Source organism: Colossoma macropomum, unplaced genomic scaffold (genome assembly GCF_904425465.1).
Source record: "Colossoma macropomum unplaced genomic scaffold, Colossoma_macropomum, whole genome shotgun sequence".
Classification (NCBI taxonomy): domain Eukaryota; kingdom Metazoa; phylum Chordata; class Actinopteri; order Characiformes; family Serrasalmidae; genus Colossoma; species Colossoma macropomum.
In genome coordinates this window covers 91,426-105,332 of record NW_023494795.1, presented here as the reverse complement: position 1 = coordinate 105,332, position 13,907 = coordinate 91,426, and the positions used below count along the sequence as shown (strand labels likewise).

The 13,907-nt window shown below is 39.7% G+C and overlaps 1 protein-coding gene across 1 annotated transcript in view; it reads left to right on the top strand.

The window, feature by feature from the left end:
• Positions 1 to 10,002, top strand: part of esrrgb (estrogen-related receptor gamma b) — a 29,197-nt gene extending 19,195 nt beyond the window's left edge. The window contains exons 5-7 of the mRNA XM_036581094.1: positions 412 to 594; positions 6,817 to 7,086; positions 8,644 to 10,002. Of these exons, the coding sequence (XP_036436987.1) occupies positions 412 to 594; positions 6,817 to 7,086; positions 8,644 to 8,888 (698 nt within the window). The 3' untranslated portion in view covers positions 8,889 to 10,002. The remainder of the gene's footprint in view (positions 1 to 411; positions 595 to 6,816; positions 7,087 to 8,643) is intronic.
• Positions 10,003 to 13,907: the final 3,905 nt, after the last annotated feature.

Below are 13,907 nucleotides of genomic sequence, written 5' to 3'. Positions count from 1 at the left end.
TCTGAGTTGAGTCGTAAGTCAGTTAAGCATGAGACTCATTCGAGTTATTTGACTTACAACTCGACTCAGAACTGTGCTTAACTGACTCGCACTCAATTCAAACTTGCACTTGACTGACTCACGACTCAAGATTCCTGCTTAACTGACTTGCCGCTTGACTCGGACTTGTGGTTAATTGACTTGTGTCCCGGGCATGCACTTAATTGTCTGTCGTGCTAAACTGACTCATGACTTGGACTCAAGACTTAAGACTTGTGAAATTTCAGCCAGAGAAAAAATAATTAATTGATGACGTATGAAAGGTTGGACACAAAAGCTTTTATTGGTTTACTGGACACAGTCCTGATTCAGTCATACACCACAAACATACTATATTCTCTCTCTCTCTCTCTCTCTCTCTCTCTCTCTCAGACCCCTGCAGCATTAATGTTGAGAATAAAGTGGTGTCTCACTTGTTGGGGGCGGAACCAGAGAAGGTGTTTGCCATGCCTGACCCCGCCCTCCCTGATGATGACATCAAAGCTCTGACCACACTGTGTGACCTCGCTGACCGGGAGCTGGTGCTCAACATTGGCTGGGCCAAACATCTCCCAGGTATACACACACACACACACACACACACACACACACACACACACACACACACACTGACATACACACTCACACACACTCACATACACACACACTTATGGTGACTCTTTATGTGTCTGTGTGTAGTGTTTGTGTGTTTGCATGTTTGTGTCTATGTGTATGTATGTGAGTGTGTATATGAGTGTGTGTGTATGTGAGTGTGTATATGAGTGTGTGTGTATGTGAGTGTGTATATGAGTGTCTGTGTGCGTGTGTGTGTGTGTGTCTGTGTGTGTGTGTTGAGTATTTAGGAGAATCTTTGCTAAATAAGTCCGGCAGGTGTTAAACTGGGGCGAGATGTGCTGGAGCGATTAAGATAGTGGCGCTGCTTCTCTTTCTGTCTCTATAAGTTTTGTTCTCTCTGTGTGTGTAAGATATTTGGTATTAGGCGGGTGTATCTGTAAGTGTACACACACACACACACACACACACACACACACACACTGTTGCCCTGTTACACTAGCTTTGGCAGACAACATAAATAATGTATAAATAAACATTACAGTTAGGAGATGCAGAAAGTTTTGAAGATGAAGAGATCATATTTACTTTGCTTTTCTGTAAATCCAGACACCTAGATTAGTTTTCCACACTTTTGTCCATGAAGTCTTTTGCGCATTTCTGATTTCTTATTTAAACTCTAACCCCTTGGAGCTGAGTTATAAGGGGTAGTGGTTGAAATCTTCCCTCTAAAATGGGACCCTCAAATAAAAGAGCATCACTTCATTAACAGCTACTAGCGCTGCTCTGTAGGCGACCCTGCCAGTCTGCAGTGACAGCAGAGGAGGGTAAAGTTCAGCTCCTCACTGCTGGGCTTTAGTTACATTTAAGGCATCATATGCCTTCAAAGAGGGGGGCAATTATTTATTATCACCCACCCCTAATTCTTCAGTGATATGAAGCTGAAGTCAGAAGATATTCGCCAGGTTCTTGTTTGAATTTTCCAGTTCCACCTTAAATGGAGAAGCAGTTCTGATGAATGTAACTGCCGCACTGTTTAAAGTGTATCGGGAAGTTTAGCTAGCTAGCTACCGAGACATCAGCACTACTAGCAATGAAGAAAACAACCATAGTACATTGAAACGACATTAAACTAAGATAATTTGATGATTATCGTAATGTTTTAACAGAGAAAATTCTCACATTTGTGGGTTTCTCTGGTCTCTTGTTCTCCATCTTGCCGTTTTTTCCTCATAACTCTCTGTTTGGAGTCTCTGAAAAACCTCCATTTGGAGGGTCATGTAGCCCCAACACTTCACCCTACCCCTCTATCTCAACAAGAATAGGGACACCCTACCCCTAGACATGAACACGCAAAATAGAGGGGTAGGGCTAAGTGGTAGGGCCGAGGGGTGAAATAGGATCGGGCCTTTGAGTAGCTTATGTTTCAAATCTTAAGTAGGTTTATCTGACTTAGAAAAAAATATTTTAGGTCTTTTGGTCAGTGTTGTGGTACAGACATATAAAAAATGAGACTACAGACCAATGACTGATCAACAACAGTATACAGTATTACAGGAAATACAAATGATTTTAATACAATAAGTAGTGATTTTATCTGTGGCTGTCATATCTAAACCTTTCTTTATAGCAGCCCACTAGAATTGGAAAAATGTAATATAACAATAAATTTTGCACGATTCAACATTAATTATTTGTATTGAGTTTGTAGTCAACACTTTGCATACTACAGCCAATTAAACAGGACTAATCACACTCTCTTTGTAATCAATCATGCAACTGGGACGTTTTTAAGTGCTGACAGACATATCATGACATACTGTGGCATAACGTATCACGATAACGATAAATATCGTTGTGTCGTCCACCCCTACAGCCCAGTATTATTGTGCAGTTGTCGTCCAATACCTGGTTTGGCTAATCAATACTTCATTATGTTAACTCAAGTGTGCTGGTGATGGAGTTTAAAGTGCGTAGGACGGCTGAGGGCACGGAGGACAAATCTGGAACCAAACTGTGTTCTTCCAACTAGCTCTAAAGAAAGAACTAGAGCCGAAAGTGAGAAAGCAGTGTAGGAAAAGCCAGAAGATGACAGACAGACAGACAGACAGACAGAGAGGCAGACAGGGAGGTGGGCAGGTTTACAGTGAATGTGGATTGGATGTATTTCTGTCACCCTTATTTCTACTGCTTTGTTCTTATTCAACAGCCTTATCAGCAATAAATAACATTACACACACTCACAGCAGAAATAACCACACACACACACGCACACACACACACACACACACACACACACGCGCACACACACACACAGAAAGGCCTGGCACCTGTTTTTGTGTTGACAGTCACTTATGTAGTAATGCTTACAAAACAAAGTCCCTCCCAACCAGGTGTGTTTCAGTGTGTGTGTGTGTGTGTGAGTGTGTGTCTGTGTGTGTGTGTGTGTGTGTGTGTGTGTGTGTGTGTGTGTGTGTGTGTGCGTGTGTTGTGCAGATCAGCAGATACCTTGTGCAGCAATACATTTAGCTTGTTCTTTAAAGCGATACACTTTCCTTGAACTGCACTGCTACATAACATTGACATTAATCTGCCATAAACATGTCAAACACACGCAGTCAGTAATGTAACAGTGTCATTTTACAGTGTCATTATTGCTAATTGTCATAACAGATGCCACCATGCTTGATGTTTAGCTTGCTTGATTAGGTCATAACACACTTGAACAAGATATGACCTGTATTTTCTGTGCCCATTGTTTTGCTATTAAATAATTTACTAAACACATGACAAATATCACAGTATTCTGCCGTACCTCCTTCATGTGACTGCATGTTTAGTGCGTCAAAATAAAATTCATTTTATGAGTCTAAAATGTCAGGTGGTGTGATCATCTAAACATTCAGGCACATTAAGTAAACTAGTAAAACTAAAGCAGAGTTTAGCTGTGTAGCTAAAATAGTCTGGCGTGGTTGTACGTGTGAAATAATTTGAAATATGGCAGCTTTAAAAAATATTTGTTGTTGAAAAATGAGTAAAATTCTGATTTCCTCAAATGTCATGTGGTGCAACCAACAACAAAGGACCTTTATTTTGACATGTTTTTTAGAAAAAGCTTGTGTGATAAAGAAGATTCAGTGTGACCTTTGTGGTACAGTAGGCTTTTTTACAAATATGGAAGAGGTTGTAATTTTTGAGTTTACTAAGGCGAGTGATACGACCCCAGGAAAACCATTCACATGCGTTATTATTATAATAATGTTTATTATTTAAAAAAAGAAACCTCGTACCTCTGTTTTGTCATTTTTCAGTTTTTGACCTTATGCGAAAATAAGTGTTGCTCTTTACATTGTATGTAAATTTCATGATGAATGGACCAAAAGAAATAGTCCGAAATTACTTGGAAAAAAGTCTGGTTCCATTGACTTGCATTAAAATTAAAGTAGGTTTGTTTCCTTCTCCTGTAAAGTTACCATTTTGGAGATGGGAGGTTTTGTTCCAACAGCAACGATATATGTGTACATAGATATATATACATATATATATATATGACGGACAAAGGCGTCCAAGTGCAAAGACTACGCTATACATTGTCAGTAGTAGCTTATAAATATAATACTTGTTTATTAATGTGTGGTTTAGCCACCTGATGCTTTCTGGGAGGTAAAGTAGATTAGCCTGTTTAAAAAAGATGTTATTAAAATAAAAAGCAAAATAAAATTATTATAAGAAGAATTTTTATTAAAATGTATTGTTCACCCTATTGTCTAGTAAACAACTGGGACAACAACTTTCTCCCCAAGCCTTGTCTTTCATTGCCTCTGCTTTCTATTTAGCCTCCTCTTCTCTCTCTCTCTCTCTCTCTATCTCTCACACTCTCTCTCTCTCTCTCCAGTAGACAGTATCAAAATGACACTAATGGCTTTTGAATGGTTGGATTTGCCATCTGAGTCCAGATACTCGGGCTTTGACCCTCTCTGGTCTTTCTTTATGTTCGTAACGGCAGTGAAAGACTGTAGTGGAAGTGGATGAATCTGGATTGACACTTTTGCTACCAGCTTTTTCAAGCTGTCCAGGCAAAAAACACAAACAAAGCTATGCAGAAGAAGCCCCTCCCCCTCCAGCTACACAGCTGGGAATGAGCCGCCGCTGGTCAGTGTGTGCGTACATTTGTGTGTTTGTGTTGTTAGCCTGACACCGATGTGTGTGATGTGGGTAAAATTGGCTATACAGTGACATTCAGGGCTAAACAATAGCGGCATTGTTGGCTCCCTCGCCTAATTTTCCTGATGCCTCGGCCCTAAAAGGCGAGATCGGATGTGAATTGACAGTCGAGCTTTTTGTGTTTGAAGGCTTTTCTTTGTGCCGTTCTGTTTTTGTCCACCTGAGCGACAGGGCGTCGCTGAGGGCGGCTTGATGCTGTTAGCGGGACTCACAGATGTCAATACTTGAACATCTTCAAGCTGTGAAGCTGAATAGCCCCCGACGCTGATTTTAGTCCCACGTATTGATCACTTCCAGGCTTAGCTGGCAGTCGGCTGATGAATGCAGCCCAGGATGGAGCTCATATCACACAGACGGCGGAAAGAGAGCGAGAGACAAAGAGAAAGAGAAGGAGAGAGAGTCCCGTGACAGCTATAAAAGGCTGATAAAGATCACAGATGAGGCTCAGTTAACCAAAATCTTCTCCTTTGTCCTTCCCTCCTGCCCCCGCCCAATCACTCATCATCTGCTTTCTTAATAACTGGAAAGAGGTTCCAAAGCTACAGAGAAAATGTGTCTCCTAACAACCACCTGGAAGACCTGGTCGACACCAAAACTGCCCCCATCAGATAAACAGCACTTAAAGCTTTCATCTCTGAGAGAGAGGAGAAAATCAAGCTGCTTCAGATCTGAAAACATCCACAGGTGTTTCTGTCCATCCTTCCACTGTGAGAAGACGACTCAGCGCTGTGGGTCTGAAAGGATGTGTAGCTGTTCAAGAAGAACCTCACTGAAAAAAGGAGACGGACACATCAAACAAAGAAGCTGAATGATGGACTGACCACCCCAGGGTCCAGACCTCAACACCACTGAATGTGTTTGATTACTTCAGAAAATGATCAACCAGCTTCTAAGACTGAACTTTGGAGGCGTGGCCCCAACTTAGTATGGCAAGATAGAGATAGACAGGTAGAACAAGATAATGATGTCATGGCCACGACTTTGTAAGGAGTGAGAACAAGGTAATTAAGTCGTGGCCACAACATAGTAAGGCATGGGAACAAGATAATTAAGTTGTGTTGGCATGGGAACAAGATTATTAAGTCGTGGCCACAACTTAGTAAGGTGTGGGAACGAGATAATTAAGTTGTGGCAATGACTTAGTAAGGCATGGGAATGCGTTTCTAATATGTGGCCACGACTTAGTAAGGCGTGGAAACAAGATCTTAATGCATGGCGACGACTTAGCAAGGCGTGGGCAACCAGATAATTAAGTCGTGGCCATGACTTTAGTAAGGCAAGGGAAGGAGATAATTAAGTCGTGGTCACAACTTAATAAGGCATGGGAATAAGATAATGATGTTGTGGCTACAACTTAGTAAGGCATGGGAACAAGATAATTAAGTCATGGCCACAACTAAGTAAGACGTGGGAACAAGATAATTAAGTCGTGGCCACGACTTAGTAAGGCATAATCTCGTTCCCTATGCCTTACTAAATCGTGGCCACGAATAAATGATCTCATTCCCGCGCCTTACGAAGTTGTGGCCATGCGTTAGGATCTCATTCCCACTTGTTTATATGCCGTGGCCATTATTTTTTTTTTATATACAAAAAAGGGCTCCATACTTTTTCTTAGTGCTGAAAAAATGGATAATTTGTAATTAACAGCCATTTTAACTGGAAATTTAATAAATGACGGGTGATCGACGAAGGAATAACATATATTTCCCAAATATGTTAAACGCAGCAAATAAACAGAAGTTATGCAGTAAGTTTGCAGAAAAATATCACAAGTGTGTTCCCAGCAGAGGAAGTGTTCACTTATTTTCTCATGTAGTTTAAGGTGTTCAAACTTTTGCATACCCCTATATTAAAGAACTAAAACAAAAGTGTTTGAATACTTGTTTCCCATCACTGCATGTACGGTTATGACTTCACCACCACGATAAATTCCAAATGCGCTGTTTGTGCAGCTCAGTATTCTGTGTGCTCAATCAGACGCTCTCTGTTTTCCTCCAGGGTTCTCCAGCCTTTCTCTGCCAGACCAGATGCGTCTCCTCCAGAGTGCCTGGATGGAGATTCTGCTCCTGCGTGTGGTCTTCCGCTCGCTGGACGCTGAAGATAAGCTGGTGTTTGCGGAGGACTACGTCATGGACGCTGGTCAGGCTAAGCTAGCGGGTCTGCTGGAGCTCCACACGGCCATCCTGCAACTGGTCAGGAAGTACAGGAGCATGGGGCTCGAGCGAGAGGAGTTCGTCACCCTCAAAGCCATAGCGCTCGCCAACTCAGGTAGGCGTTAAGAAAAAACTAGGGGACCTGTGCAAAAGTTATGGCACATTATATTATGTTTTTTAACCAACATGTTAAACTAAAGTAAATTGTGCACTTAAATTATACTGAAATGTGTGAGTTCCCTTTACAGGATTTTCTTCACTTAGAAAGTCAACAAAACATGTAGTTTGCATATTTGCATATGGTTGTATATACAGTACTAACCTTTAAAGGGATGGTGTGATTTTATACAGTGCCAGTCAAGTTTGGACTCCTCTGTTGAATGTACATTTTTGATCATAAAGCATTTTTATCCAATCAAATGTGTTTCTTTAGATTTGCAAGACGTATAAAAGGTGAAATGAATGTCCATGTTTGGATGTATTTCTAAAACAAACATTTAGAAAATATTTTTTTAAGATGTGCCCTCAGCAGCTGATGTGGAGTGACCGTATGTGTTATCTTCTACAAGCCTGCTGGAAAAAGGCTTATATTTAAATGCCTGAAATTTGTTTCTAAGACAAGCAATCAAGTAATAACTGATGTTGCCCGTAAAAAAGCCATGTACAAATAAAATAAATGCAAATTAATACAAATATAGTATTTAGTATATATAGGGCTGTATATATACATATATATATATATATATATATATATATATATGATATATATATCTATATATAATATATATATACACTGCTGTCAATTTTTGACGTAATTTGAAAATGCATGTTTGCCTTTACATTTTGTGTACATTTCATTATGAATGAAGCAAAATAACCAACCACAATTGCTTGGGAAGAAGTCTGGTTCCATTGACTTACATTAAAAGTAAAGTAGGTTTTTTGCTTCTCCTGTAAAGTTACCATTTTGGAGATACGAGGTTTTGTTCCGACAGCAGCGATATATAGTTTATCCCCTCTGAGTTTATATGTAAGGGATATAAGGGATGTCCACCTTTGGTTTGTGTGAATCTTTTGTGTCGTCACTGTTTGGAACAATTTATTTCGTAATAAGTTTAAAGGCTTTTGGGGCTTAGTGTCACTTTTATTTGATATAATGTGATGCCAAAACTGACAAGCAATGAGAGAAACATAGTAGGCCATTAGTTTTGATCATATTTTCATTATATCAGTGCTGAGAATAAAAGAGAAATTGAACAGTATTGTTTCCACCCATGGAAAAACAGGGGTCCTCACCTTTGAAATCCTAATTTAACCCCTGTATCAACCCCTCTGCATGTGTCAAAAACTTTAACTAACTTTAGCAATTTAAACTAGTGCCCATCATCATCATTTGACTGGATAATCACACAAACTGGATTATGTTAAACATTCTATAATACTGTAATTCATTAAATAGTGTCAGTAGCATGTCACATTACACACATTCTAAAAATAGTGATTTTACTATAACATTTTAAAGAATATTGAACTTAAATTACATGGGCACGAATTTAAATGTACAAATATCGGATCAGATTCAGCGCGTCGATTTATTTTCTGCATCACTTTGTTCCACATTGGTTTATTCATATTAAAAAGTCCTCTCTCTCTCCTTCTCTCTCTCTCTCAGACTCTATGCACATTGAGGATATGGAGGCAGTTCAGAGGCTGCAGGACTGCGTGCATGAGGCCCTGCAGGACTATGAGCGCACCCACCACGGGGAGGACCCTCGTCGGGCCGGAAAGTTGATCATGACCCTCCCTCTGCTCCGGCAGACCGCCGCCAAGGCCGTCCAACACTTCTGCAGCATTAAGCAAGACGGACGAGTGCCCATGCACAAACTCTTCCTGGAGCTTCTAGAGGCCAACGCTTAACTTTCATCCTGATCGGACCATCACTCTGAGGTGAAGCCCCCCCAGCCGGACTTCTTTGAGGGAGGGGGTGACTAAACATGAATCACAAATAAAACGCTTAGAATGAATGATGGTGGAGGAATGAAGGGGAAAGGAAGATGGTCTGTCTGTGACGAATGATCGTACATATGAACGTGATTTCTTGAAGGAACTACACTTAAAACTTGAAGACATTCATTGGTTGTTCTTGCTGCAGTCACTGCTGTTCTTATTTAACATGAACAGCTTTTCATTTTATTTTTTGGTGCTTTAAAAAGGTGCTGGAGGGAATAAAGGAGCTGTGCTGAAAGCGAGGAGAGCGAAGTCAGCCTTGCCAAATCATCACTGTTAAAAGAAAACCTCGTAAAAAACAGCTGCTCTTTACATTGTGTGAACGTTTTATGATGAATAGACCAACAGCAAAGGTCCAAAATTACTGGGGAAAAAAAAATCTTATTACAGTAACAGATCTTAAGTATAGGGATGCACCGATATGGGAATTCTGGGCCAATGCTGATATCCGATAACTTTCGTGTACATATCTGTCGACAGAAATGCCAATATATACGCATTTGGAACTAAATCTACCTAAATCAGCATTACTGAGAAATGAAATGTATACTTTATTAAAGTTAAAAATGCAATGATAATTAGTAATACATAATTAATATTTAATACCCTCAAAACCATAGACGCTTCCAAATTACAACAAAACTACAAATCAACAGCAAATAATCCACGGCCCAGTCAAACTTTGCAGCTGAGATATAGAGCCTCTCAGCCAGTGGCCCAGTCAAACTCCACAGCCAAGGTATAGAGCCTCTCAGCCAGTGGCCCAGTCAAACTCTACAGCCGAGATATAGAGCCTCTCAGCCAGTGGCCCAGTCAAACTCCATTGCCAAGATATAGAGCCTCTCAGCCAGTGGCCCAGTCAAACTCCACTGACTCTCAGCCAGTGGCCCAGTCAAACTCCACAGCAGATGTACAGAGACCGCTTAGCTAGTGGCACAGTCAAACACCACAGCCCAGCCATAGAGCCTGTCAGCCAGTGGCCCAGTCAAACTCTGCAGCTGAGGTATAGAGCCTCTCAGCAGTGGCCCAGTCAAACTCCGCAGTCGAGGTGTAGAGCCTCTCAGCCAGCCGTGGTATAAGGTCTCTCAGCCAGAGGCCCAGTCAAACTCTGCAGCTGAGGTACAGAGCCTCTCAGCGAGTGGGCCAGTCAAACTCTGCAGCCGAAGCATTGAGTATCTCAGCCAGTGGCCCAGTCAAACTCCCAGCTGGTTGCCTAGACAAACTCCACCTCTGGGGTGCCAACTCTTGTGGCCAGCTCTTGGGCGACATTGGAAAAACTCCCTGGCCAGTGGGACAAAGCTGACAAAAAAAACAGAAACTGTAGAATACATACAGTTCCACAAACAATAGAGAAGAAAAATGTACCAAATTGATTTAAAGTAAAATAAATAAAATGCAGATATTTTAGCACAACAACAGAGCATCAAATAAGTATTATGCTCTTACAGAATGTAATAAATACATCAAATATCAGTTTGAAATTTAACAATTATCTGCCGATACCAGTATGATACCGATATTAATGTGCATCCCTAGATTCTAACATTTTATCCTTCTCTGATGAAGTTTCTGTTTTGGAGATATGAGGTTTTCTTAGGACAGTATGCTAACATAAAAACTAGCAGAGCAGTAAAAAACCTGGGGTGTCCAGTTTATTTTGTAGGGTTATCTGCCTGAAAGGTGCAACCTCATCTTCAGAGGTCAGTTCAAATCCGAGCTCCAGCTCTCAACACCTGAACAGCTTCATAGAGTCGGGCATGCTGCCCTAAAAAGGGGTGGTCTGCATTTGTAATGCTTGTTCATCTGTTGTCCATGTGTTCAGAGTACTGCACTACTGATGTGAACAGAGTGAAAAGTTGGAAGTTACTGAGATCTTTATTTATTTGAGCTTTTTGATGTTTTATGTGTGGAAGAATATAATGAAGGACGGCACTGTGGAAATGATGAAGGTATTATTTTGTATATTTTTGAATTTGTGTTTGTTTTCCTGGTTAAAAATGATACTAGATAATAATACTTCATCTGCTCAGGAAAAGCTCAAATTCAAGCTAACGATTCCAGCAATAACACAAGATCCTTTCAGCTATGAATATTTCTATCATATGAAGACATCTAAAAAAAATCCACGTCTTTCTTTCTAACATGCTGTAAGATAAATCTGTTCATCAACACAAAACTCCCACCACCTCCATCTAACATGGAGAGAAAACGCTCAGCTAGCTCAGAGATCTGAGATCCGTGTTTCACTCGCGAGTGCCCAAAGAAGGAAAACGTTTAATGGTTTCTCGTTTTCATTTTGACTTTAAATGTAATTCACTGCTGAGGGAGCAAAGATGTGAAATGAATCATATTTCCTTGTCTTCTTTAGGAACTTTGTTATGCATATAATCGTATGCAAAGGTTTGTGTGCCCCTGGTCAAATTCTATGTTGTCATTGATTTTCTAAGTGAAAATAAGTTGAGCATCCTCTACAGGAAACACAATTCTGCACATTTTAGTGCACAGTTGCTGAATTTAACATATCAGAAGAAAATTAAATGTAAAATGTGGTCTGTGCAAAAGTCATGGCGCATTTTATATTTTTTTTTTAACTTAAACTTATTTAAGTTTTATTTTTGTTCAACTTGTTCGACTCAGCAAATAAACAGAAATTGTGCACTAAAATTTGCGTTTGGGTGTGCTAATTTATTTAATTGATTTTTCACTTCTTAAATCAACACAGCACAGTCATTTAATCTTCACATTTTTGCATATGATCTAAAATCAAGATGAATCCTGACTGGTTCATTTGCCTCAGCGCTGTATACAACCGTAACACTCTCAGCTCAAGTCACCTTGACGTTGCTGCACTGTAGCTTCCAGAAGCTGACAGCATTAAAATCCCTCCTCATATTTAGCTCAGTAACTCTGGGTCGGCTAAAAGTTCCTTCTGGTTCTTCTCACTGTGCTTTCTTACAGTGAATAAAGAAGCTCAGGCCGCATGCACAGGGTTGTCCACTCTTCCTGAACACAGATATATGGCCTAATTATTGCTGCTGATAAGTTTCAGGGAGCGAGCAATAGAATAAGAGCATGGACCAAACTAAAAATTCAGTGGGTATGCAAATATGCACTGTGCTTTACCTGCTGAAAGACAAAAAACAAGCAAACAAAATGCTTAAACAGAACCTCGAACCAGCTTCCACTCTATTCATGACTATTCATGCTGTGCTGTAAAAATACGGAATCATCGTTGTCACTGCAAACCCTTGTTACTCAGTTTGTTCTGTTTTATTTTACTTTTTTGCATCATTTGAAAAAGCCAGCTAACCTTTACATCGTATGAACTCTTCATAACAAATGGACCAACAGAAATGGACTAAAATGACCAATTATCACATTACATTAACCTACATTAAGGGCAATTCCACCCATTTTTCTAAATATCTGCTTATTTCAGTGGTGGAGATGTAAACAGAGTGATTGAGGGTGGTTGGGTGTGAAATGGTTGATTGTACAGACTCAGATGTCTTGACAGTGGTGGTGGTAGGAACCAGGGATCGCCATGACTACAACACAAATATAGACATTGATCAACATTGATGATATTAAAATAGTCATAAATCTGAAAAAATACATTTTGTTTTGGGACTATTTTGTTCTACAGCATCCTACATGTACCACTCCACTATAAACAGATTAAAAAATATTATTAAGCCAAAACCCTTAAAAAAAACTATCATAAAATGATGTCTCAGATATTTTAGGCAGCATATTCATAACCATTTCATGTAACAACTTTCTGTGAGGGAGCTTTTAGAGGTGGACGTCTGGTTCCTATCACCACCACTGTGAACAGTTCTGACTCGGCAAGTTTCTCTAGAACAGAGCGTTTCACACCAAACCACTCTGAACGACTCTGTTTACATCTAAACTGTTTAATTATGCAGAAAAATGTTCTTTAAGAATGTGTGTTATGATGGACCAGGCTTGGGAAAGTATTAACAGTACAGTACGGTTGTGTCAATATAATTGTATTTATTCATTCAGTAACATAAATCAATATTAGGTCAGTGCTTACATTTCAAGAAGTTTGATAAATATGAAGTCCAGGATTTCTGGATCCAGATAAGTTAAGCCTAACCAATAGAGGAATAGCTAAGGGGTTTTTCTATTGGGCAGTCCTCCTCGCTTTGGGCTTAAATTCCAGTTTACAATCCTGCTTTATTAAATTTCACACCCAAGAGACCTTTCATGCCTTTTGAATGGTGCACCTAATCTCTCGTGTCATTTTACATGCTGAGTGAAGTCAAATCAGCATGTAAGAATCTCCTGGTTACATTAATCAAGGAATATTTATTATATATTGGATTAATGAAATGCATTGCTATTTTAAGGCACCTCACACAAAGTTCAAAACTGGGAATTTATTATTCAGATTTCAATTAATTAATTGAATGGCTATGCTGAAATCAAGTGCTGCTGAGATGACTTACTGCATACCATGGTAGAGTATCATGTCATGTTTTTTTGTTATACTTTGACGAGAAAAAGCCCATCACGTCGAGATAATCTGTCATCTCACCAGACTGTAATGTCTCCATGTACTTGACTATTAACTGCATGAACCGTGCAGAAATTGGACTATTAGAAAACACGAATCCACAGCAAATTTCTCAGTTCTTGGTTTGAAGTAATTTTCGTGCTTTTGGGGGATTTCTTGAGATACATATGAAGATACTGTAAGCAGGGAGGAATTATAAGCAATATGTCCTGGCAATATGTGCATTTGCCACATAAATGCAATAACAGTTTTGTTTTGTTTGTTTGTTTTCAAATAAATGATTTTAATGATAGAGATTTGTCTGAGTATATTTCACATACTTTTCAGGTAAAAAAGCATTAACACCTTAAATAGCGATGGCCCACTTTCAATAAGTACACACTTAA